General features: G+C 31.7%; 4 protein-coding genes across 5 annotated transcripts; 1 reads left to right on the forward strand and 3 right to left on the reverse strand.

The window, feature by feature from the left end:
• Positions 1-1,642: 1,642 nt before the first annotated feature.
• LOC113513408 (translation factor GUF1 homolog, mitochondrial) lies at positions 1,643-8,274 on the reverse strand. Its single transcript, XM_052903555.1, has 11 exons — positions 8,101-8,274; positions 7,850-8,030; positions 7,431-7,553; positions 6,105-6,618; positions 5,475-5,685; positions 5,062-5,193; positions 4,805-4,920; positions 4,376-4,608; positions 3,236-3,364; positions 2,959-3,042; positions 1,643-1,793 (listed from the first exon to the last, which is right to left on the reverse strand). Exons 1-11 carry the CDS (start codon positions 8,172-8,174, stop codon positions 1,668-1,670), a joined length of 1,923 nt encoding a protein of 640 aa, XP_052759515.1. The 5' UTR covers positions 8,175-8,274; the 3' UTR covers positions 1,643-1,667.
• Positions 8,275-9,627: 1,353 nt separating this feature from the next.
• LOC113513429 (intraflagellar transport protein 140 homolog) lies at positions 9,628-20,355 on the reverse strand. 2 transcript variants are annotated; one of them, XM_052903471.1, is made up of 11 exons: positions 20,064-20,355; positions 18,059-19,279; positions 16,416-17,978; positions 16,133-16,307; positions 14,496-14,674; positions 13,339-13,524; positions 12,029-12,271; positions 11,370-11,442; positions 11,199-11,291; positions 10,508-10,624; positions 9,628-10,281 (listed from the first exon to the last, which is right to left on the reverse strand). In XM_052903471.1, exons 1-11 carry the CDS (start codon positions 20,208-20,210, stop codon positions 10,187-10,189), a joined length of 4,092 nt encoding a protein of 1,363 aa, XP_052759431.1. In that variant the 5' UTR covers positions 20,211-20,355; the 3' UTR covers positions 9,628-10,186. The 2 variants fall into 2 exon arrangements, with proteins under 2 accessions (XP_052759431.1, XP_052759432.1); XM_052903472.1 differs by having other exon boundaries at positions 12,029-12,267; positions 13,335-13,524.
• A 419-nt stretch (positions 20,356-20,774) lies between these two features.
• On the forward strand, positions 20,775-23,013 carry LOC113510975 (nibrin). Its single transcript, XM_026894527.3, has 2 exons — positions 20,775-20,901; positions 20,992-23,013. The coding sequence occupies exon 2, from the start codon at positions 21,019-21,021 to the stop codon at positions 22,924-22,926; it is 1,908 nt and encodes a 635-aa protein (XP_026750328.1). The 5' UTR covers positions 20,775-20,901; positions 20,992-21,018; the 3' UTR covers positions 22,927-23,013.
• On the reverse strand, positions 22,959-26,722 carry LOC113510986 (ribosomal L1 domain-containing protein CG13096). The gene is made up of 5 exons (XM_026894538.3): positions 26,200-26,722; positions 25,987-26,125; positions 24,804-25,230; positions 23,958-24,108; positions 22,959-23,115 (listed from the first exon to the last, which is right to left on the reverse strand). The coding sequence occupies exons 1-5, from the start codon at positions 26,577-26,579 to the stop codon at positions 23,046-23,048; spliced, it is 1,167 nt and encodes a 388-aa protein (XP_026750339.1). The 5' UTR covers positions 26,580-26,722; the 3' UTR covers positions 22,959-23,045.
• Between the last annotated feature and the right edge of the window lie 873 nt (positions 26,723-27,595).

Raw genomic sequence — 27,595 nt, forward strand, 5'->3', positions numbered from 1 at the left:
TCTGTTTCGTTCGTGCCCGAAATTTCGGAAAATATTTCATGGTAGGCCCTCTGATGTGTAGCTTCGGAGCAATCGTTAAAATGCAGAATTCTAGTACAGCAACCGAAAACAGTAAATTCGTTATGTAGCTAGTAAAATCGCTGATGGTATCATGTGTAGCTATAAAATATTATGTTAAGCCGTATGAGGCTAAAAATATAAATTACTAAAATAGTTACCTTAAGTATGTAAATAAAAATATATATGAAAATATATTTTTTCATAAATTACAACATATTCTTTCTGGGTAATTTATTTAATGTATTGTCATATTAAATAAATGACTTATGTTTATCGCAAAAAACATGCCAAAGAATACGTATAATACAACTTATAGCCTTGTATCTTATGGATGTAAAATTTATCCAAAAGTAATTTGTAGTCATAGAACACGGCTTATTATATATATGGATAAATTATGGTTATCCATATATTGGTAATCTGTTTTTTTGAGACTTGCAATTTGCAACCATTCTAGTTGTTATAAATTTGTAATTACAAATATGTGAATAACAAAATAACCCAAATTCAAGTTCCATTTCAGTTATTACTTGTTCACTACATATAAAAGCTATAAGAAACGGCCCTGGCGCCACCTATATCTAATGACTTGCTGCAACACATTAAGATCGCCCTACACTACCTGTAAAGTCGGCAGTTGGAAACCTTTTTTCTCAATCGATATAAATTTCATCATCATCATCATCAATCAATCACAGCCGTAATCTGTCCAATACTGAATATAGATCTCTTTCATAGACTGCCACAAGGAACTATGCTAAGCCATCTGCATGCACTGACTTCCTGCAATGCACTGCGTTCGCCCGTACCAGGCCGCCATTCAAAAACCTTTCTTTCAGATCGGTTGTCAATTCCTCAAGCTATAAGACCAATACAAGTTTACATGGCGATAATTTAAAGACCCGATTCAGTCACCAAGCCAAGATTTCTTGTTTTTTTTTTTTTGTATTATACATATTCCATTATTTGTTATCATAATCAATGGAATCAATTATCAGCATTTCAGATAATTGACAATTAATCAATTATAATACCAATTTTAGAAAGCAATAGTTTTGTATCAATGTTTTCCTTTAAAACTAAACTAGCCTTAAGTTTTTACGTTATACTTTCAATTGCCTATAAATACTTAATAATTACAATAAAAACAAATTATGTAAAGTGGAAGTGTTCCACTTAATGAAAGGCTATAATAATTTTTGTTTAAAATTTAGTTGCCCTATAAATTACTAAGCATAGAATGGTCACTGTGAAGTAGTCGTAAGGATCATAATATGTAAATCATTCCTTTACATTTTCGAGATTGTGTTTGAATATGTTATATCGTTTGACATAAGAAATTATATATTAATTGCTTATGAAATTACGTAGTTTTATGTTGTTAGCCATAAAATGACCCTATTATAATCAGCCTTTTTAATAAAAAAATATATTTTCTAAGTTGTCATAATTTCTGACCCAGTTGAACCCTACTGTGCTATAAGAAAATTTACTCAATAATGTTGAAAATCTTAGATTATCTAAAATTGAATTTATAAACTAAGTTAATTGATATTCACTTATGAATAAAGTAAAATCCCACTTACTACTATTTACATTTATTGATTTTATTTCTTTAATACATCAATGAAAGTATTTCTAGGTATTTTAATATTAGCCACGCTTCGCATTTTTTTCTTTCCTTCTGCTTGTTGTTTTAGCAACTTCTTTCTGCGGGTCACATCTCCACCGTACTGAAAATATATGATAAGTAATTAACAAGATATTCTAACTTTTCAAATAAAGATTTATTTAAATAGTTAATATTAATATACAGGTGAAATCGTTAACGGTACATAAAACTTATATTACCGTTCTACATAATATATTAAGACAGAAAGATCGTGAATCAATAATTAAATTTTAAATATCAATATAAATCAAACAATTTATTTATATGATCACTGGGTGGGATTTGCAATCTCCCAATACGCTTACTCAGGAAAGCATCAGTACAATACACATTATTTTATAAATAAAAGAAATAATATTAATAAAATTATAATACCATAATATCACACTATAATAGAAATAACATATCTTAAATATCTGAACATAAACACCGACGAAACTCCAGCATGTTGGAGGCAAATACGTTTAATTATGGATACTGGCTCAAAATATCAATGAGTAGTTTTAATGCAAAAGAGAGGGGAGTTTGCTTGACCAACTCTGTTCTTCGTAACGGAACATCAAATAAGTGTTGCCTACGTGCTCGCATTTAATTACTAGGTGCTTGTATTGTTTTTTTTTTATACAACTTAGAATAGCAAACAAGCTGACGGCCCACCTGATGGAAAATGGTATCCGTCGCCTATAGACATGAGTAGTACCATGGACATAACAGAGTATACTGTTTCGCCCATGATACCTCCCATGCGTTGCCATTCCTGAGGACTCCGGTGTTATTCCTCTGTACCCTGTAAATTCACGCCATATCCCACCCTTCAAACCGAAACACAGCCATGCAAACACAACTGTTTCAAGGTAGAAACACGAATGGGACAGAGGTGCACAAGCAATCGACTTTTGTACAAAGTCTCCCTCTGGTATAATACTAGTACAGTTTGGTTACAGTTTTACCCTCATATTAATTTTAGCAACTTAAATTTTATTTCCATCTTCTAGTGTATTATAACCCACAATACCTAATTTACCGAAATACCTATTTTTACTCTCCTATATTAATCCAACAGCAGGATCTGTTAGTTCGAGAGGCTAAATTTTTTTGTGGTTTTTAAATTTATGTCTTTTGGTTAATATTTTCAGTTGCAATAGTTGAACGCTCTTCAAAGGATTCTATTGATTTTTAATTTCACCTGTATAAAATTTCTAGATTCTTGAGTAACTCATACTTACTAATTTTGCTGTGACATCTTTTCTGTATGCCTTTATAGTTTCCCTTGCGTAAACTTTTCCACCCACTACAGCTTGAACGGCGACCTTATAGAAAAAAAATCAATAATAAAAAAATAACCAGATACTACCTTATTTTCTAAGTAAAACATTGTTTTAAATACAAGCTCGAATTTACAAAGTCACGCTTGAGTTGCCGTAATAAATTATTGCAATCCTTTCATATAAATAAATGTTATAAATTCAACATGTTAATCATTAATCAAAATAAATAAATTACCTGCACCATTTGTCGTGGAATCATTTCTTTTAACTTTTCAGTTAATCTTCTAGCATTGTATTCTAAACGACTAACATGTACTATAGTAGATAATTCTTCAACTAAGACACCGTTCAGCAAAATATCCATCTGTCAACAATTTATTTATTTATATCTACATCATATATTTTTATTATTTATATACAATCTTAATTATACATAAATTGGCATACATATGTACAAAATGTAATGCCTCACTGCCATTTTTTTTTAAAGAATGATAATTTCTGCCTGCGATAACGGTATACACCAGTGGGGCACCAGTGAGAGATGATGGGTGAGAATGAAAAGACAGTAAGTTAGCCCATCGTGATGAATGCACCTGGACTTCCGCACGATGGTTTCCAAGAAAGACTACGTGGAGATCGACCTGATACGAAATACTGCTTGTAATAGGGCCTTTAATCTCCATTACTAACTACCCCCCGCCCCCGCCTGACTCCCAATAGGATAGACAAAAACAATGAAACACCAAATGCTCCGATTTAAATAGATCTCTTTCGCTTCCTTTACATTCATCGATGTATTCACATATGTTCACCGGTAGTATTAATTCTTTTTTTTTTTAGTATGTCGCCCTATTTGATCGACATAATCTAAAGCATTAATAAATATATAATATATAATAAATATATTTAATTTATGATGTAGGGGCCCTACATCATAAATTAAATATATTTTAATTGAAATATTTCATTATTATTGACAGAAAAATTTAAACGACTTAACGCGAAGTCCGTTTCAACTATAAACAAGTATTTATAATAGACACTGCAAACAAGTTTTAAAATCATTTATTGATAAATACGTTTTCCTAGCATTAGCATAAGATAGAATAATTTACGAATTACGCTGTTTTATTCTCTTTTATGAACGCTTTAACAAAATTAAATTCCGAATAGATTCGTTTGCCATTTGTACTACTTACTGCCACTGCATTGGTTATTATTGAAAAATTAAAACTTTGTTACCTCCCTACGAGAAATAAGTATCATTCCGGAATTCATACCCATTAATTTTAAAGTTTTAGATCATTTCTTAAGCTCAAATCGAAACCATTTAATTGAGTTAAAGGTCCTCAATCGATTTATATAAACTTACTCTGATTAATGGGCTAGGATGGAAACCATAATCTTGATAGTCGAAGCTAGCAAAGCCTGAGGTAATGCTTTTGAGAGTATCATGGAAATCAACAACTACTTCAGACAACGGCAATATATATTGCAACATAGTCATTCTATCATCAACTGCGTTTGAAGGAAGTGGTGTGCCTCGTCGGTCTATGCATAGTGATGTCACTGCACCAATATATTCAACAGGAGTTATTATGGTACCTAAAACAATGCAAATAGTGAATAAACATGGTAGTTGTAAATTTTTCATGTTAAATATAGTTTAAAGATATTGGCATATTTAAACAATGCACCACAAAAGGAATGTTGTGTTGATTAAGACCAAAAGAATTTTGTATAAACATAAATTATTCTAGTTTATTACATATATAAGTAACACAAAATACATAATACTTACCTATTACAAGAGGTTCGTAATACTCAGCTATGTTATTAGCATCAGGTAATTGTAAAGGATTTGTGATTATTACTTCTTCGCCTTTGTATTGTTTTATTATTTTTGATCCCTTAACTCTGAAAATCATGAAATAGGTAGGCATACTGTATTATATTCATTCAAACAAAATGTATATTTGCAAAAATACAATAGTCACTTCTTTAAACAAATTAAAATAACTGAAAATGCTTAAAAGCTTATGAATGAAATTTACTTACTTGATTTTGTATGGGACAGATGGCGCAGTGAGAATAGCTTCAGCTTTATATTCTTGCAACAGCCTCTGTGTAAACACATCGAGATGTAGAAGTCCTAAAAATCCAACTCGCCATCCTTGCCCCAAGGCTGGACTGAAATTTTTTTTTATAAAAATTTTAATTTATAGTTCTGGCGATGTCGTTCGCGCGGCGAATATTTTTTATATTTGTCTATGGGTAGAAAGATACCACGTTATCATCATCCTAGAAGTCAAATTATCATCATACCATTCATCAAAATCTATTCACTGGTAGTTTAGCATGATACAAATAGAGACATTGTTTACTTACAATGTTATAAAAATTAATGTGTAATATGTAATAATTTCTTGATGTATGTGTAAACTATTTTAATATTTGGGTAGGAATTTTACCTGGAATCTGGTGTAACAGAAACTGCAGAGTCATTTAAAGCTAATTTCTTTATGGCATCACTCAATTGGGTATGTTGTGACTGATCAGCAGGAAAAACTCCAGCATATACCATATGTCTTACTGGAGCTACTGTTATAGCATCTCCAGTATCAGCACAATCTATTGATAAAAGTTGATCTCCAACTGAACCCCCACCTTTGGGCCCACAACCTTAAATACACATAATACCTGAGCATTGTTATTTTTATGTAACTTAGAATGACTTAATTGACTTGCCCACTTGATTTTTGTATGTTACTAGTCATCTGCTCCAGCTTTGCACAGACAAATAGAAAGATCAATTAATATTCTATATTAATTAATTTTAATAAGGACATTTTTGATACCTTCGGTTACATTATCATAATTTTCATAGGAATTTCTAGTTTTATTAAAGAATATGTAGCCTATGTGAGTACTGATAATGTATAAATTTTTTAAAATATGTTCAATAGTTTTTAAATTTATCCAATACAAACAAAAAACCAAATTATTTCTCTTTATAATTAGTTGAAATTTCTTTAATATAAGTCTTTTCATAGTTTTATTTCTAAATGCACCTTACTACAATTGGTAAATACATCACTTACCTACCATTATAACTTGACCAGCTCCAGCTTCCTCTATAGGTTCTTCCTGAGGCCGTAAAAGTGCCAAGAACTTTACAGTATGCTGTTTAGATCCTGATCTCCATTTAACTGTCTGACCTATTCGTACCTTTCCTGAATGTATGTAAGCCAAACATAGTACTCCTCTGTATTTATCATGCCATGTATCTATTATATGAGCTTTAAAGTGATCATCCAGCTTAACTATTGGTGGCGGAATTCTCGTGATCACAGCTTGTAATAATTCTTCAACACCCCACCCCTTTTTGGCAGATATACTTAAGACTGTAGCTGGATCTATATCAAATACTGTCTTTAATTGGGATTTAACCTTGTCAGGATTAGCTCTGGGAAGGTCCACTTTATTTAGTGTAGGTATAATGAGCAAATTGTTCCTCTTGGCAAGGGAATGGACTGCAACTGTTTGTGCTTGAACACCTTCATTAGCATCTACCAACATTATTACTCCCTGACATGCAGACACACTTCTAACAACCTGTTAATATTATAATATTAAAAAAAAAACCAACAATGTATCAAGATGTATTTTAATGTAGGTTGAAATTGAATAAAATATGTATATATTTATTATATAACAATTTATCGTGAATTAATAAAATTTTAACTTTATGATGTTTTAATCTATTATTGAAGCTGTAAATTGTAATTTTTGTGATACTATTATTACAATAAAATACATTGTGATATTAACCCCTTGAGAGTCAGTCCTTGATGTCGGGGGGAAAGAGATTGTTAGTAATGGGGTCAAATAGCCCCATTACTAGCAATATACCCTGTCAAGTCAACCACCATGTGGTTCCCCCTGGAAACCATTGTGGCTAATTCTAGATGAATTCATCAGGATAGGCTAACTGACTTGCCTTTTCATCTTTAACTATTATCCCTCACTGGTGCCCTGCCAGTGTATACCAATAGCGCACGGGGTTACCATACCATTATCACCCATTAAAAAAGTCCTTGATGTCTAACATTTATCATACTCTATTACAAATATTGTCTGGCATCAAATGTTAACCTTTATAAATATAAAGGTGAAATTTATAAACAATAATTTACAAAACCACAGTGAAAAAAGAATTACATAATACAACAAAACTTTATATTATATACATATATATATATATATATATATATATATATATATATATATATATATATATATATATATATATATATATATATATTAGCTTTTTGTAAAACTTTTTTCCATATCCTGTTAAGAATATAAACAGGGGTTAAAAGAATCTTGATTTTCTCAATTCTAAGAAGTTATATAAAAATTAATACCTCATTAGCAAAATCCACATGTCCTGGAGTATCTATAAGGTTAAGTAAATATTGTTCATTGTTGTGGGTGTAATTTAATGATGCTGTAACAGCTTTTACAGTAATTCCTCTTTCTCTTTCTACCTATAAGCATTAATGTAAAAGAATAAGATAGACATAATTAATTAAATATTATATTAGCAGTAAATTAAATTATAAAGATAAATTACATTAGAGATGAGTTACTTTAGTATTATAAAGCATTGGATGACAAATTTTTAAACTATAAGAAAATTTGTATTATTTATTTAATGTTTGCATATAATAAAAAAGAATGTTTAATCTAATAATATAGCAACCGATAAGATAATTCTTACAAAAAAATAATTATATAGTAATACAATGTTTATAAATTAAAAAAGATTAATCGATAAACATACTTGTAATTGATCTAAAACTTGAGCATGTTCAGTGCCAGGTTTTATAACTCCCGTTATTTCTAATAGTCTGTCTGCTAATGTACTCTTGCCGTGGTCCACATGAGCCACAATACTGAAGTTCCTAATTCTCTTCACATCTGGTATTTTGGTGTTTGAACTACTTGTTCTTTTGATAAAAACTCTAGAAAGAAACCCATTGTCAACATTAATGATAAAAATCCATAACATTAGTAAAACTATTTATCGCATACCTTTGATATAACTTTGTAGAATTGAATGAACAATAATTCTTTATACCATTAATACTACTTATTAATGTAACCATTATTATAATTTTATTTAATTAGTAATTTTATACATAATAACCTCTATTTTTTTATAGACACAATAGAAATTTGACAGTTATCACTTTGACGTCTTTTAACACTGACAAACATGAAAGCACCTGTTGAATGTCATCTCAACTTTGACGTTGAACGGTAGCTGTTTTTTTTTTATTTTACCTCTATTCCGAAATCTTTGGTTTTACCCCCTTATTCAACAAAACGTCAAATTTCTTATAAACTTATTTTAGCTATTGTTCTCTTTTGTCTTTTTCTTTTACACTGAATTATCAATTTGAAAGAAAGTGACAAAACAGTTTAATACTAGGGGGAAAGGGATTGTTAGTAATGGAGATTGAGAATCTCATTGTCAGCAATATATCCAACCAGGTTGACCTCCTCGCGGTTCCCCCTGGAAACTATCATGATTAATTACTGATGAATTCATCATGATGGGGTAATTGGCCTGTTTTCATTCTCAATTATCACCTTTCACTGGTGCTCTGTCAACGTATTCCGTTAGCGCGGGCAGGGTTACCATTCCATTTTCACCCATCAAAAAATAAAAAATAAACAGTCTAATACTTTCCTCAACCTATATCAATGTGCATCTCACCCCTATCATATTATGTGCCCCGACGACTGCTAGCACATTCTATTAGCTCACCACATTTGTCTCTAGAAAATATGATAAAGTGAGATAGGAAAATAGGACATTTATATATTCAATATAAGTAAGAAACTGATTTAGCAGGAGTATCAATGAAATCCTTATTTATTATATAAGTAGTAGGTTCCAGTTAAATGTGCTATTCTTAGAACAATACGTAGTACGTTATACTACATCTCTGAATAAAATAATAACGATAATAATACCAATTGATTATATTAATAAATTGGAATTCGATCTTGAAAGACGAATAAATCTATATGACAATATAAAACATGCAAATTCTTGATCGATCAATAGTTTATAAATTGAAAGTTTAGGGGTAGGTAGGTTTTAGTTTAACACGTTTATATTTATTGGGAACTTAGCTGAATTATTAGCAGATATTTTGCAACAGAATACAATCACATTTATCTGCACAATTCGCACTAGGATCGATCTTAAGATTATTCGATCTATAGAACATAACTCAAGTTTATAAAAGTGTGATAACCAGGTGAATATATAGGTATAGCGAAATCTGTGCAATTTTCGTCGTCATAGGTAGAAGTTTTATCTCAAAAAATTAATTGATATTGTACCTACGGGTTTTATAGTTATGAAACCATTATATATATATATATATATATATATATATATATATAATATTTCGCTATACCACAGGTTTTGCTATACCTATATATTCACCTGATTATCACACTTGTATAAACTTGAGTTATGTTCTGTAGATCGTATAACCTTAAGATCGATCTTAAAATATATATATAGAAAATAAAATCATAAAATTGTGATGAAACATTTAATCAATAATGAAGATGGACGAAACAGATAATTAGTTTATTACACATATGTAACTATATATATATATATATATACATACGCATTTACATTGATAAATATTTAATGTAAATGCTGGCAATACTGATAATAACGTATTGGCAATATTACAACTTGTGAGAGTGGGGTCGAATTCTGAGGCATAATTTCTCTAAACTTATCTCTTAACCTAGTACTTTAATGCTTTCGCGAAATTACCATTTAATAGACCATTATAGACTTAATTTATAATAATCTGCCTTAAATCTATTAGAAATTTAGTTCATATTAGTTAGTTCTTAGTATACAAATATTGCTGTGATATCAAGTTGAAATTTAAATTTTAGAGATAGGTTTAGAGAAGAACCGACGCCAGTATTTACATTGTTATTCTTTACGTCATTATAATTATCCTAAGCAGTCTACTGCTACACATAGACTTCTCCCACAGCAAGGCACTGTACGCGAACATCGTCTCTTAGCATTACATCACTATAATCATTTAAATATTGCAGGTACATAAATGATTTATATTATTTCTTCTATACTTTGTTCAGGAGAATCAGTGGAGTTATTTTCTTCTTCAGGTCGTTTTTGTAATGCTCTTAACTGTTCTTCAAATTCTAAAAAAAAAAAGTTTTATGTTGGTTTAAAAGGTTTACTATAAAATTTCTTACTGATAATAAATAGCTAGCAGCTTGTAATATTGATATATAGCCCCAATGACAAGGTTAAAAATGGCTGAGAAATATGCAAATTAAGAGATATGAGTCTGCATCCTGTTAGATTGTGCTAACTTTTAAACTAATATTTAGGATTTCACAATAAATTATATATGTAATAACATACTTGTGGCATCTGGATGAGTAGCAGCGAACTGTAGGAGTAACTTAAGTACTTTCACTTCGGTGATCAGTCCAGATCGACCGGATAGCGCGCGGAGTAATTGTTGTCCACTTGTCACACCTGAATACAGTAAAGAATACATTTATTAATGATGTAAGACATAATAATATAATTGGACAATTTTTTAAATTCACAAATAGGACTTCTTTTAAATGGCTGTTACCAATTTTTGTAACCAACATCAACACACGGTAAAATAATCTTATTACTGTGAAATCTGAAGATATTGTTAACAATATCACTTGAGTTCAGACTGTATGCTAAAAACAAATGATTTTTATGTTCAAAATAAATTTATTGCATAAAATGTGGTAAAATGATACGAGATTAGGTTTCACACATTTTATCACTATAAAGTGACATGCATTAGTATTTTAAAAATGAGAAATCACCAAGAGAATGCTTTAAAAAAATTTATATGTAAATTTTTTTACCATATTAACCATTGTTTTGAAAATATTACATAGCTATTTATCAAATAATTATTAGTTCAAAGCACAGTTTATAATAAAAGAATTTTAAGCATTGAAATTGTTAAAACTTAGTTTATTTTTTTTTGTAATTTGATTATCATAGATTAAATCTTGAGTTTGTTGTAAGTCGTATGAACACATTAAGAAAAAAAAAAAAATACCAGTATTAATTTCACCAGCCTCCAAAGTCTTCTTCACATCTAAGAATCTTTTAACCAACGTGCTTTGTTCTTGAATTGCGACCGTTTGCGCTCCTATAAAATGAATTAAGTCCTTCAGTTCTTATTATCCCTATATACAGAGCTTAAATCTGTATTAGAATGTTAAGTCACCTGATTCAGGGTCTGATGACTTTGCTAAGCATTTGGCAGCTTCCTTAAGAGCTTCTAGCGCTTTTTCATAATTCTGTAAATTATATTAATCAAGTTAGTGTAACCGAATACTGTAAATAATTAATAATTATGCAAGAGGATCTCAATCCCACTTTTTTGACTCATTAGAAAAATACTTTTCAGTCAAAACAACATAAAAAAGTATTAAATGAAGTACTAAAAATGCAATGATACTTATATGTTTCTTGTGGAATCGTATAACAAAAACTTTTTAATTGGCAGAGGTAGAGTACATACTTGTGATCATGGACATAAAAGGAAATAACTGCTGCCTGATGAATAAGGAATAAAAAATATTTTGAGTTAGGAAAACAAATGTGATAAAATCGTAAGACATGCGTGGTACAAGCCCTCAACATGACCCAGATAAATTAACATAGTTTACCTAAAAGAGAGCGTAAATTTTTGTCTCTTATAAATCTTAAATCATATGAGTGTATCATAGTTAAGTTTATGTAATCAATTATAAATTTTGTTGGTAATCTTTTACCTTTATTATATTATAAATCTTCACAATCTGTATCATTCTTTGAGAAGAACACTAAAGTTTTCATTTATTCATTCAAGGCGAAAATATAAAAGCAAATAGAAGTCCTCACATCGTATTCATCAACTTCCATCTTGGCGCAGTCGGCGTAGAAAGCGGCCAGCTTTCCATAAGCGCGGGCCCTGGTGTAAAAGTGCAGAATGTGTCGTGCGAGATCCGGCCGTGCGCGCCAATCCGCACGTCGCCGCAGGTAATCGGCCGCCATCAGCTGCGCGCCGCGGTCACGAGCAGCCGCAGCGAATACCGCGATACGATCCACATCGCCCGACCGCATCAACCAACGCATCGCACCTGCCTGTACAGGATGAAAAAGAAATCGTTATTCGGTTGAGGTTAGATGTTATTTGACGGTTAGAAACACTAAACTTGAGGCACCCACGATTTAGACAATTCCCGTACCGTACGCGAATACCAATAACAAATTCAATTAATAATCAGTATTTTTTATATAGAGGCTAGATAAACATACCCCTCCTGACAGACCAGGTAACGTGCTCCAAATGTAAGGGTTGCCATCACAACAATCTATACTATGTTGGCGATTGTCACCTTGACAGCCTACAAATGCATTTTTTTACGCCCCGCTTAAATGCTGCAGGATTTTAGGTAGGAGGAAACGCATGACTGGGAAAAGAAATCCAAAGTTTAATAATTCGACAGAGGTATGAATCTACGGATCTTTTGGTGCACGCAGTCAATGCTTGTACTGTGTGTGGGTGTGTTTGAGTCAAGCATGTGTTGTTTTTGAAAAGGAATGGTAAGGAAGGATTAAGTTAAAAAGCTCTTCAGTGCAATCCCTGTGCTATAGACGGTGAAAGACACTTAGACTGCCTGTATCACGATGCTTTTGAAGAGATTTAAGTGTGATAGCAACGTTTGGATTGTAAATAATGCGGATGGTACAATGTTGCAATCTGTAGAGAGTATCCAGAAGATATCGGGCGAAGCCATCCCAAAGATGTGAGCAATAACGGCAAATATGAGCGCACTTGCATCTTATATAAAAAGCAACGTTTGCTCAGGCGTGAAGAACCGCTTCATTCTATTAAGTATCCCAAGCTTTCGGGAAGCTGTTAGGGTGACGCTTTCGATATAGCTCTTTCGGGTCAGATTACAACGTACATTCATACCGAGGATATTAGGGTATGTTTGCTACTCCAAGTTGCATAAAAATTTTAAAGAAACACCTGTAAGGCAAGTGACATAAATCAATGTACTTTATTTATGATAAGTAAAATGGCGCGACAGGTGTACGCCATTTAGCTTGCTGTAAACATTTAAAGGAAAGAATTTATAATTAAAAAAAATTATATAATTAAGCTTTTGAAATGCATAAAAAGATTATAAAACAATTGCACAAGCCTTATCTCCTGCATGAGCGAGTCGTTTAGCGGCCTGATGGTAGAGGCCTCGCGCGCCGAGAACGTCCGCTAGGCGGCGCAGTAGTGCATCGCGACCGCTTGTGCCCGCTGGCGCTGCCAACCGCTCGCTCAACTCTTCCGATAACGGTGCCGATGATTGTTCCATTATGTCTAATGCTTCCTCATACTAAAATAAAAACAACAAATTAGATCAACATGCATATCGCCGATTTCCTTATTTCTTCCATATAGTAGCTATATGTACGATATTATATTGATTTGAAGTGTAGAGAATGCAATTATAGACACGAGAGGCATTGTTATGCCTCGTTTATCGCCTATTCTCGTGCCTTATTGCCTAAGGATTTCCATTCTATAATAACTATTGCATTGTAGCGCTTATTATATTCAGTGACTTCGTAGAATATGACGGAATTATTCATTACAAGCTTTTGCCCGCAACTGCGTAAAAACACATGGATTTGGAATTTTGAAGTAGGTAAAAACGTGTTAGGTATATATTTATTTTATATTATATATAGAAAAGCACTATATATATATATATATATATATATATATATATATATATATATATATATATATATATATATATATATATATATATATATATATATATATATATATATCTTTTTTTTGATGGGTGAAAATGGTATGGTAACCCCGCCTACGCTAACGGAATACGCTGGCGGAGCACCAGTGAAGGATGATTGATGAGAATGAAAACAGGCCAGTTAGCCCATCATGATGAATTCATCAGGAATAAATCATGATAGTTTCCAGGGGGAACCGCGAGGAGGTCGACCTGATTGGGTATATTGCTAGCAATGGGATTCTCAGTCTCCATTACTAACAATCCCTTTCCCCCCACTATAGGTATATTATTAAACACGTAATATTTATATACACTTTTAAAATAATAATCAGTGGATCTTGTTTATAGAATTTAAAAATTGTTGGCAAGGTATATATAACTATTCAGAAGTACTTCCATAATGATATTATTGTATAAGATTTTAGTACCTATCAACGAATATGCAGTATACAGTCATACTTGTATATTTAGTTTATATTATACTGTATAAACATTGTCTTATGTGTCTTTGTACGTCTAATAAATAAATAAAAGGAAATACATACATTTCCAGCCGTTGCTAACAAAGCAGCAGCGTGTGAATGGTGGTCTGCTTTTTTGAGATGTGATGCAAGCGTATGTGCGACTTCTGGATCTACACGGTCACCCAGCGACTCTACTGCCGCAATCATAGCATTTGTGTCTCCACTACTTACAGCTAATTTCAATGCCATGTGCGGTTTCCCTAAAAAAAAATAATTATATATGTTCTGATATTTATATAACTAAAGGGATACACAAAACAACAAAAAATATGTAATAATAATAATTTGAAAAAAATAAAAATGCTGAAAATAATGATAATTATAAAATAACCAACAAACACGATTATTAACTAATGAAATATTAAATATTAACTGGTTATGTGACAATAAAACCTTATTTACCGTTACAATTCCATAAAATTATTCTGTCATCATTTTTGTATGGCGTTAACCATACAAAACTGATGACAGAATCATTTTCTAATCCATATGCGAAAATCAGTGTCTCTCTAAACGGGGCGTTGTAAAAAAACAATCGTACAATTCCAGTTACGAAAGAAAAAGAAGAACAAGAGAGCTTTAAAAATAGCATCATACTGCACCGCTAATTTCTATAATTACAAATCATAACAATAGTTGTATATAAAATGCATTTAGGTATATAATCTATGTATTTTGCGGTGTGGTCCCGGCATAGAATACGCTACCTCTTCCTTTCCCGTGGGTGTCGAAAGAGGTGACTAAGGGTGGTTTATATAATCTTATCATTTTTATATAAATTAAATATTTCCAAACGCAATGCCGCAATATCCTACACCCTTCTTACCTATCCATATTCGCGATTAAACCTGAGATAACATTGGGGGTAGATGGCTACTAAATAAGTATGTAGTCCAACTGTGCGTCAAGCAGATCAAGTTCCGTTAAGATCACAAATAAATTTCCGCCAGTCGCGTACTATTCAACCAGCCGCGATTTCATACAGTGAAATTTTAGCGAATTTTAACAAAAGTGTTGGGTAATTTGAAAATAAAACAAGAACGCATATAAAAAGACATACACGCGGGGACTACGTGAACCAGGTTTGTCCTTCACCCTTATTTTTATCCAACAAAGGAAACTAAATGGTCGAAGGATCCCTCTTAAAAAAAAGCACCTAAAGCCTAACTGAAGTAGCCACGTTTGGCAGGCGGGTTGGCTACTACTGACAAAATCTTTTCAAAGAAAAACATTAAAAGGAAAAGGCAGACAGTTCCTAGTGGCTCCACTGTTCCTGATCAAGATAGCGGTCATGGTAATGGTGGAGCAGGAGGTACGAAGAATTTCCAGCAGAGTTTAGGCTACTAACAAAAACGACTGGACCTGGTAACAAATTATGCACGAACTTTGAGGACCGATGAGAAGATTGTTGAGCTGAAATAAGAGGTGAACAAGTTACTTTGAGATATTGTAAGATTATTTGAAGTCAGAAGACAGGGGAAGGATATGATAATCCTTGAATTTGGTAATCTATGCTACCACCAGGAAGGTGACTATCTGTTCCATGATGGTATCAGGTTCATCGTTCACAAGATCCTCGTTAACTATATCTTAAAGGTTGAGAGTATGTCGACAAGAGCTGAAATAATGATGATGATGAGATAATGTATTTAGCCTACCTGCTTTTTGATACAAAGTAATTGCTTGTTCATTTTGACCAGCGTTTTCTAAAATCGAAGCCGCATGAAGGGCATGCGTAGAGGAAACGGATCCTGCCCGCCAAACAAGATTCCAAGCACTTGCTTCAGCTGCGACGCGGATTGCTGACGATATTGCACCACATTTAATGTACATCTAGAGCAAAAAAATAAGTATTAGATACATAAATAAATTAGGTCCGTAATAAGGTTAATAATTAGAAGAGTATTGTGTTTTTACAGGTAGATACTATATTTTAGTTACCTTAACTGCATTCTCAGTTTTATCTGGTTGCATTTCTAGATAGCGTGCCATTTGATATAAAGAAGAAGAATTCATGTGACATAATTTCTCAGCTTCATCTATTCTGTCCATGTGACATAATAGTCTGGTCTGTTCGCCAAAATCGTTTGCGCGAGCATAAGCCTCCAGAGCGCCATCAAGATCGCCAATACTTTCTAGATAATGACCCCACCACGTTATTAAACTAACATCATTTGATTTCGATACATATTGTGCTAATATGGGAGCTTGGCCTTGAGCTATAAGATTTCGCGGTACATGCGGTACAAGAGTGCCTGCAGCTTCAAATAACTTTAAAGCCGCGCCAGTTTCCCCATTAGACCAAAGAACCTTGGCCAATTTATGTTGAGCACTTTTTATAAGTAAGATATTTTCTCCTTCGTTTGCTCCATTTGTTATGTCGTTTAATCCGCCCTCTTTAGCTGATATGAGACGAGTAATTAAATCTGGCCTCTCTGCTTCTCGGAAAAGACTTTCTGCTTCATCTATCATATCGAGATTAACAGCAAGTATGCCTATTTTGCAGGAGTCATCGATATCGTCAGCGTTCATGGCTTTACGCAACATAAGGGCACCTTTAATATTACCCATTTTGCTCAAACATACTGCACCAACATCAGGTCGCTTACGCGATACGCATTCCTTTGCTAAACTATCCCATATAACTGTATTTTTACCACCTGATATGCTTGAACCTATCACAACTGCTTTCTCTAAATGGCCAGTAGTCATGTAGTAAAGAAAATCTAATACTTGTCTTATATTTGAAGGATCATAATCAGGGATATCTTCAAATTCACGCATTAAAATTTTTTTAAGATTTTGTTGAGAAAGTATTATTAAATGCGGAGTGTATAAAGAACATAGCATAAAATCAGTTGTAAAATTTACCTCTGAAGAAGAACACCAATTTTTGTATTCATAAAGCTTACCTTCATGACAAATAAACAAATGGATTCTATCTATATCAGCTGACCTCATGTGAACAGCAACGAGTCTAGAATCATTATTGTCCCATAGTATAGCTATAGGAACACTCTGATACGGAGGAGTTGAATTCTCATTGCTAACTAGAGTATTTGATATAACATCGTTTGCCACATCCCATAAATAAAGCCGAGGATCTGGGGCCAATCCGGCATTAGCAATACTTAAGCAAATGTATCGACCAGTGGAATTAACAGATGCTCTCATTACCTCTCCAAAATCTTCAATCATTTGGTAGCAATTTTTAGGAGGATATGGCATTCGAAGTCCTTTCTTTGTTATTTCTGCTAGTTTTAGTGTTCCATCCATTGTAGCAATAACAATAAACCTACTGGTGTTCGTAATTCCGATTGGTTCCCCTTCTCCTTCTGTACTAGGTAAGATACCTAAGCTATTGCCTGTTATTGTGTAACATTCAATGTGAGGGTTAACAACTCCCACAAGGATGTCATTATAAATAATAAGAACATCCGTTTTCCATGAAAATGTTCTTATAAGAGAAAAATTTATTTCATTATCTTTACTGCACATCCATATCTGCAAAATATACAGTATTGTTATTAGAGAATTAATAAAAAAATGTATATTAAATTTATTGCTGTTAGAAGTTACATTACCTGTACTTCTTTCCCATCACCTAAAGCCACATATTGATCTTTAAAAGCAAAAGCTCTTACTGTGACTGATGTATTTATAGTAGATGTAAAATTATTTTTATTACAAATAGCCAGTTCATTAGCAGACTTTTGTACCATCCACACATTGGGTGAATATCCCCACGAGACAGGTTGCTCACGAAGAATATATGCACTAGTTATACAATTTACATATAATAAAGGATTCATCAAGCCCTCAGAACCCCAGCTGACTTCCTTTACTGTTCCTTTAACAGTTGTGCTACTAATGAGTTTCCATTGGTTTCTGTGATCACGCCTCCATAGATACAAATGTCCTTGGGAAGTACCACAACAGAGAGTGTCACTTAAATTGCAATAATTAATACTCGTAAAGATATCTCCTGTTGCAATTTCTTCTTTTTCATTTGGCAAAGCGTCATTATCCCCAGTTTCACTATCCCAAACACGGATTAAATTGTCCCCAGTTATAACAGCCACATTGTAATTTCCAGCAAGGACAATGCATTGACCATTCCTAGCTGCCATTCTTACATGGGTATCTGTTGTTAAAGAGCCATCATCTGCAGTAAATAACCTAGTTAAGCTAAGAGCCCCTCCTGATTCCCAGGCAACAAGAAGATAAATGTTACTGATGACTCCCATAAATATTATATTTCCAGAAGCATTGAGAACTTCAGAACATGCTCCTGTGTGGTCAATATATAATATTACACCATTATCTTGAGCAGCATAACAGGCATGATTATCAGGTTGGCTGCCTTCTTTTATTCTAGCAGTCGTGCGGGGACGCCAAGCTGCCAGAGCATCTAGTGCATTTTCATCACCAGCTACTGCTGCCCGGGCGAGTCCTCTAATTGAGGACTCACTGTTTGGACGAGGAGAACAGAATGTAACATGAGTAATGACATCACCTAACTGATGGTGAAAGGAAGTAAGTGGAGCACCAGAAGCTGATTGCCAACCAGAGAGAGAGCCAGCAGTATCAGATGCAAGGAGGCGGCCCCCTCCGAGACTGAATGCCACTGTGGTAAGGGCAGCATTATGAGGAGCTTCCAATCTTGCCCATGAGTATTCCAGCCAAATGTACAGTTCACCACCATCCCAACCCACTACTAGTAATCTTCTCGTAGGATGCCATGCAAGAGCTGTTACTTGATTAGATAACAATATAGGCCACTCACAACCTTCCAGTGGAAGTCCCTGGAAATATAAGAAAAGTTATTGGTTTTAAATAAATTTAACATGATAAATATAAATTACAAAATAATTCATTACAATTTCTTAGAAATAAATTATGACCCACAGTAATCTGGGAGGAGGCATTGTTTAGTTTATATTGTTCCTTTTTGAATTATTAACTAAGTTTTTTACCTTTCTCTTCCATCAATCTTGTGTAGTTATTATTTTATTTCCATTAAACTTATTATTTTTTTAAAGAACTGTATGAAATCTATATTGTTTATATATAAAGCATAACATATATGGTGCAAAATATGATAAATAATAAACTATATTATTATTTTATGGGATTCCTCCATAAAATATTTTTCTCTTCAACTAACAAAAAAAACTTGTTTCTGTAATTCTACAATAAATAGACTTTATGAAACAAATTTGGTGACAAATAATATATATGTAAGTCAAATTCATTTTTATTTAAATAGACTTGTTTACAGACACTTTTAAATAGTTTTTTTTTTTTAAATCTACTGCAGGGTTCGGAATGTTGTTATCTGTTGAGAAGAGCCCACAAGAAACTTAACAATTACTTTTTTAAATCTCTGTTAACATTATATGCATTGATTTAAATGTACTGTCTAAAATTATATATTCGTTAAAAGTTGTGTTTTTAATAATGTTTTAGACAGGCAAATAAGGACTTACATATCGGTAGTCAGCACAAGTGATGATTATTCTTATAAGGGTAGAATAGTCCAAAACAACCCAGAATGTAATAACAAAGATTAATATGTTTTTAACTTACATTTTCATGAAATATTGTTACAAATCCTCCTTTTTCTTGACTGTAAGAACCTACAGCTAAAAGAGGCAAAGAGGGATGCCAAGATCCTACTGTTGATACTACATTATTATCAGTAAAAGTTAACTTGGTATCAATATAAAGAGTCATGTTTTATAAAATTTTGCATTAATAAATATTATTCATTATTTTTCTTTTGTAAATACACTTTATTAAGTAGGCATATAAGTGTAAAAAAAAGAATTGAAAGATAAAAATTTATATTAGGTTCCGATGTTGATGACAGTCAAGTTGACAACATTGGTTTCTATGGAAACGGTGATAACCTTTGGTGATAACCTAAGAACAAGGAATTACATAGAAGGAATGATAAAATAAATACTGTAAATCATATAGTTGTTTCTTTCCTTCTTTACTAATATTATAAGCAAAAAGTAGACGAGAAATATTATATCAGTTATTTTTTTCGATTCGTAGTAGGTTTAGATCTAAGAACAAGAATTACATAGAAGGAATGATAAAATAAAAACTGTAAATTATATGATTGCTTCTTTTCTTCTTATGCAAATATAATTAGTAAAAAAAGGACGAAAGATATAGCATCAGTTGCTATTGTTCTCAATTCATAGCAGCTAGTTTTTAATTTATCATTCCTTCTATGTAATTCCTTGTTCTTAGTATCAAACATTTTCTACACACTAGCTTGCTATATAGGCTAGCCTGTTATATACTAGGTTTAGATATAGTCTTTCTGATCTGTGGTGTAAAATGTTTAATTGTCTCTAATCTGTGCATTACCTCATGTTATTTCTTTAACACTCTTTCTAATCTGTGTTATTGAGTGAGTTAGCTGCTGTTTTGTGTTGATTATGTTATTTGAAAGATAGAATTTATTATTTAAAGATTCTTGTTGTATTATTTTATTTTGCAGTTCTATTAGGCAGCCGTCGTAAGAGCAATGTGGTATTTGACCTCTGAGAATGATCGTAGGGTCATTTATATTCTTCCTGATACAGAAATAACAATTGGCCGAAATGTGGATTCTCAACACAACTCTTTTTCCATACCTAACGATGCTTCAATTAGTAGAAAACATGCTACATTGTCCGTTATTAAAAGTTGCTTGTATTTACAAGACTTGGGGTCAAGATATGGAACTTTTGTCAACGATTCCTGTGAGCAAATTGAAAGCAATTCGTTAATTAAATTGCATGACAAAGACGTGGTGAAGTTTGGAAAATTAAACAATGTTTGGCAAGTTAACGAAGTGAATTTTATTACATGCACATCTACATTGAAGGGTGAGAACCTTCAGAATTTAAAATTGTGTCTTAGTAAGTTCGGAGGCATCCTAAAAAGTGAATGGGATGATTCTTGCATGTATTTAACTATGCCAGCATTAACTTTGACTATAAAAGTTGTGTTAGCATTAGTACAAGGCTCACTCATTGTAACCACAGAATTTTGGAATAAGTGTTTGGAAGCTGTCAATAACAATACATTAATGCCTAAACCAAGTAATTTCACACCACAAATAGTAGAGTCAACACTTAATAAAGATATTGTATCATTTTTACCTAATAATAGTAGGAAAATATTATTTGCTGGGAAAAAAATTGTATTTTTCTCAAGAAAACAATTTGAAATGTATAAGGTAGTGTTGATGAAAAGTGCTGGTACTGCCATATTATTAAGTGATACAAAGATGACAAAGTCCATGTTATGTGAACAAGATAAAATTTTTATTCAGTATAATGTAACTAACTCTGACACTGACAATTTAAAAAGTCAGATAAATGACATAATAAACCATTTAAAGAATAATGGTAAAAGAGTTATTGCTGATGCAGAAATTGGTTTAGCAATATTATATTGTTCTATTGAGAAATACTGTAATCCTGATTTTAATTTTTCATCTGAAGTGATTAAACAAAAACCAAGTGGAATTATGCAATCAGTTACTGTTCTTGCACAAGAATCGCAAGATTCAAACAAAATAGAAAATAAAAAAGATAATGTAGTAATAAATGAAAGTATGACATCAGAAATTAATCAGAGTAATCTTTCAAAAAGAAGATTAAGTAATGATGGAGATGTAAGTCATGGTAATGCAATGAAAAAATTAGCCACTGAAAGTGTAACTGCCTGTAATAGAAGTAATAAAAGAAAAAATTGTGAAGATGTAAATGGACAAGAATCAAATCCTAATAAAAAACTTGCTTCCAATAATCATAATAATGATGATGATCTTTTTAATTTTATTACTCCTGTTCATACAGCTAAAAATCCAGAAAAAAAACTTAATCTTTTAAAACCAATTAAAAGGAAGCAAGACATGAGAGGTGATGATGAAGATGAATTATTCAATTTTATTGAGGATAAAAAGCCTTTGCTTGGTGATAGCACAAAACATGGCATTTTTAAGACCAAGCATGTGCATAGTAACTCAGATGATGAAATAGAATTTGATAGTCCTATAGCTCCAAAAAGTAAAAGTGCTGAATGTAGTGATGTAGACATATCAGCTTTAAGGGGTTGTAAACTTGAAGAATTAAGGAAGAATAATATGAATATAACTTCTAATATTAACATTCATAAACTTAAGCAAGAAATGACTGATGATTTGGATGAAAAAATGAATAAACTTGATATAGGCACTATTGTTGTGACTGTTAAGAAGGAACTAATTGTCAAAAAAGAGCCCTATGTTGTAGATTTGCATAATAATTCAGTGAAAAATTTTAAGAAATTTCAAAAGGTGTGGCCTTTAAAACATCAGTCAATAACTATTACAAGATCATCTATGAATGTTATGGTTCCAAATTTACCTAATCAGCAGGAAATATGTTCACAAAGTTATGATTAGCATTGAGGATAATATTGTAAAATAAAACTTCATTTTCATTTATTTCTTTATTTGTATACAATACAATAAAACATTTATAATAATCAATGTTTCTATAATTATATATATATCCTTTAGAACTATTCACTGTCATCTTCAGATTCTTCTAGTTCATCACTTTCGTCAACTTCATTTATAACTTGGGATTTACTAAAATAAAAATGTTAGAAATTAGAAATCTGGATATAAAAAAATTGTAGACATGTCTAATTTGTAAAATTAATATTCCTAGAAAAGCATATTTTTAAATTTTATTAATTTGGATATAAATTTAACTGATTAGTGTTTAGTTTTAATACTACACACGTTTGTAAAATATTGTGTATGTAAATACCTATCAGGTCAATTTCCAATTATCATCCTTGGAAACTTTTGTAATGAATTTATAAAGAATTACCTTGGGAACCTATCAGTGTGGGGGAATAGGTTGTTAGTAATGGGGTCTCATAGCCCCATTGCTAGCAAAATACGCTATTAGGTTGACTTTCACATGGTCCCCTCAGGAAATCATCATGGTTAATTCTTGTGGAATTCATTATGATGGGCTAACTGATTTGTTTTCATTCTCACCTATCATCTCTCACTGATACCCTGCCAGTGCATACAATACATATAGGATTACCATTTTATTATAGTCCATTAAAAAACCTGTCAGTATAACCTAATAAAACAAAAGTTATCATTCAATTTTCATCCATACAATAAGGTTGTATGTGTCGTTTTTTAAGGGTTTTCTAAGAGTACCTATCCATGTGTAAGAGCTTAAAAAATATTTTTATAATAATAACTTAATGACATTGCAATGCCATAATGTTACATAGTAACATATTCACACATTGTGACTTTATTTGTTACATTACTTGAGCAATTTCTATTAGATTTCGACAATTTCAGATTAAATCTGATACCACATATTATGTTTATAATTAGATCTTAGATGATTATGTCTATGCTAAATTTGAATGCAGTCAGGTATATTAATAAAAATTCACCTATTACTATTTGGCCTTTTAACATGCACTGTGCCATCTGGAGCTACTTTGACTGTACTGTCTGGAATAGTGGACAGTTCGTCTTCCACTACAGCAAAATTTTTCGGTTTCTTGTGCACAAGTTTTGGTGGATTAATTAGGTTAGATGGCCCTGTAACAGAATTTATTATATATTTAAATAACTTTATTGACTATAAGAAAATATGGTACAAAAGGCGGATTTAATGCTAGTTGCATAGAATATAAAATTGTCAAGGAATTATGTGAGTCTTTTAAAAATGTTGATATGAAAAATAATTTACTATTGAAGTGTTTTATAAGAATTTTTTTTTCATTAACAATAAGGAACATTTAGCCCCACCATACTAAAATTTATTACTAATATGTGACAGGAATAGCATCATGAGTATTAGCTTGAAAGTTATATTGATATATATATATATATATATATACATACATATATATGTATTTCAAATATTTATTTCAAGCTCATATTTATTGTAAGTATAAATCTACAAATATTTTAAAATAATATTATAAATATTAGGTTACAGTGAAATTGATTTTGAGGAACCATTTGTCTAAACTCATCTCTTGACCTAATCATTTAATTCGATAATTTCTCAGAATTACCTACAGATGTATAGACTATTACAAACAAAATTTTTAATATTTTTAGTTTACTTAAATCTCTCAGAAAATAGTTAACATTGGTCTCTATAATAAAGATTTAGTTGGAATATCAAATTGAAATTTTAGAGATAGGTTTGATTGCTCCTCAGCTTTTTATCTCAGATCAAAGTGTTCTTTTGAAAGTTCTTTGGAAACCAGGTTAATATTACTTACTTAGTGTTATGTATAAAGGCAATGATAAAGACAATGGAAGTTTCAAAGCAAGTGATCTTATATTAGCTTCTCCTCCAGGATATTTGTTTTTCAATTGCTGAATTAGGGAAAGGACATTTTCTTTTATTTGTTCTCTTGGCATGCCTGTATGTCCTACAACAATAGTCGATGTTGGTCCAATATTCAATCGAAGCATAGCTGTTCTTAAACCAATATCAATATCTTTTTTAATTTTTTCATTTTCATTTAGTCTAACAGGTATAATCATATTATGTTTTTTGAAAAACATTTTGCCCAAGAGATGTGATACATGATTTAATACTCTAGTGTCGACCATGATGAAGTCATGCTGTGTTAGTAATCTTCGTTTTAATTCATACTGATCATATTCAACTTTCAACTGCCTCACTGGAAGTATAGTTTTAACCTGTAAAATATATAAAAAATAGGTTTAAAACATGATGTAATATTTATCACAGTTATACCAATTACAATATTTAAATGTATCTTATCATAATTTTATTATTTCATTTAAAATATGATTTCAGTAATAATAGGTTGGTTACTTAGCTCGAAGAACTAGTAACCAATTGGGAAGAATGGTTCTTGAGTAGCAATCTCATATAGGCAAATGCAATGTAGGATGGATACCAACTAGATGGAGGGACAACCTCAAATGCCGGGAGTCAATGGATGTGGGTACCATGGGATAATTCTTTATGGCAGTCTATGGGGGCCTATGTTCAACAGTGGACTGTTAATAGCTGATATGACGATGTTTTGAAATAATAATAAAATTATGGACAGTGTCTGTAGACATATTTTAAAAAATTAATATTAATGTAAATCATTATCAATAGAACAATTTTTAAAAAAGCTTCAAAAAGGTGCTTTTTATTCACCTGTTGTTTTTTGTATGTGATTAATAGGTTTAAAACTATATATTATTATGATTGAAGTATTTTATTCATTGTTGTAGGTATGTATATCAATGTGTAAATTTCTTAAAAATGGTTTTGATGGAGCAATTTGTAATTTTAATGGACAAAAATTATAGTATGATGATAACAAAAATTGCACATGGGTATTTATAATAGTGTGATTTATTTTGTGTGAAAATGTACATATATCCATAGTATGATATAAAAATTCCTATTTCTATTACAAAATAATAACTACTCACTGTTGTAACATTAGCATTTCTTAGTAATTCTTCCCAGCGGTCTACAGTTGGCTCATGGTCATGCTTTCTTCCTTTTTTTATGTCTGGTGTCACAAGGCAGACCTCATTAGTTGAGAAACAAGTACTGTGAGGAAAGACACTGGAAAAAATATACATATTTAACTAAAATATATAAGATAATATTTTAAAGTAGAGAATGTTATAATTACAAACAATTTAATGTTGCCTTTAGAATTTTGAATTTTAATACAGTTTATTTCAGCAAAAATTTGTGTTTCTTCATCAAATATTGCATTCTTCTTTTTGGTATTCATTTTTAGTTGTTCCAAGACTAATAAACACTGCTCGACAAGCTCATTGGTGATACTTTTTGATGGCATTATGTATTTGGTTTTCTTTTTCTTCGTTATTTTAGTTATAGAATCTGATGTTTCTTTTTTCTCCTCGTTTTTAGTTCTCAAATAATTTTTATTCAAAGATTCTTTTTCACTGACAATTTTGAATGTTTTCTTTTCAAGTTTTTCTATTTTGAAGGACTTTTGTTTTTTGTTACGCTTTGCAATTTTGGGAGCAGATTGCTTTACAGAAAGCATTTTTACAATTAATATTTGTTGTACATAAACAAATTATTATATTTAAACAAAACGAAACCACACCGAACACTTTGTAGGTTATAATTGAGAATCAGATTACAGAGCAATTGAATATACGCAACGATATACACGTGAAACTTGAAAACATGCTTGAAATTGACAAGAAGTACAGAGCAAGTAATCACTACAAGAACAAGAACAGAGTACCGTAAAACGGGGTAAATAGAATACATTAGGTGAATAGAACCGATTTCGGGAATTTTTTTTCAAAACAGAATAACTAGATATTGGCAAGAAAAACAATCAGAAATCTAATTAACTTTAAAGATAAATATATTTCTTATTGAACTGTTAAAAGCGATTTTTATGGAGTCTCGTTAAATATTTTAAAAATATATTTAAAACTTTTTAGTTACTTCGATTAGATTTAACCCGCTTTAAAACTTCAAGAGCGTTAGTTAAACTTTAGATTATGAAGTATGTAGTATGTTATACTAAGTCTATGAGCTAGATTCAAGTTTATGGTAGTGCTAAAAAGCTTATTAGGAGGACACAAGCCTAAATAAAATAACTTTGAAAAGGCGAGGTTCTCAATTTAGTCTGTATAATTAATTTTGCTCTTCAAAAATACGAGTCGTGCTTTAACATGTTTCATATCTCTTCTTAAGGAGCAGAAAGTTTGTAAAGGTAAATATCATCATCATCATTTCAGCCATTATGTGTCCACTGTTGGATATAAGCCTCCCTTGCGAGAGCGAGAGCGAGCGAGATTGCACTCAAGAACCTTTCTTTCGAATCGGTTGTCAGTTTTTCGAGCTGTAACCTGCCCATTGCCACTTTAGCTTGCTTATCCTTTAGGCTATGTCGGTTATTTTGGTTCTATTGCGGATATCCTCGCTTTGGATTCTATCACGCAAAGAAACTCCGAGTATAGCCTTCTCCATAGCCCGCTGAGTAATTTTTTTTTTATACAACTTAGAATGGCAAATAAGCTGACGGCACACCTGATGGAAAGT

This window comes from Galleria mellonella, unplaced genomic scaffold (genome assembly GCF_026898425.1).
Source record: "Galleria mellonella isolate WM207_F2 unplaced genomic scaffold, CSIRO_AGI_GalMel_v1 utg139, whole genome shotgun sequence".
Taxonomy (NCBI): Eukaryota; Metazoa; Arthropoda; class Insecta; order Lepidoptera; family Pyralidae; genus Galleria; species Galleria mellonella.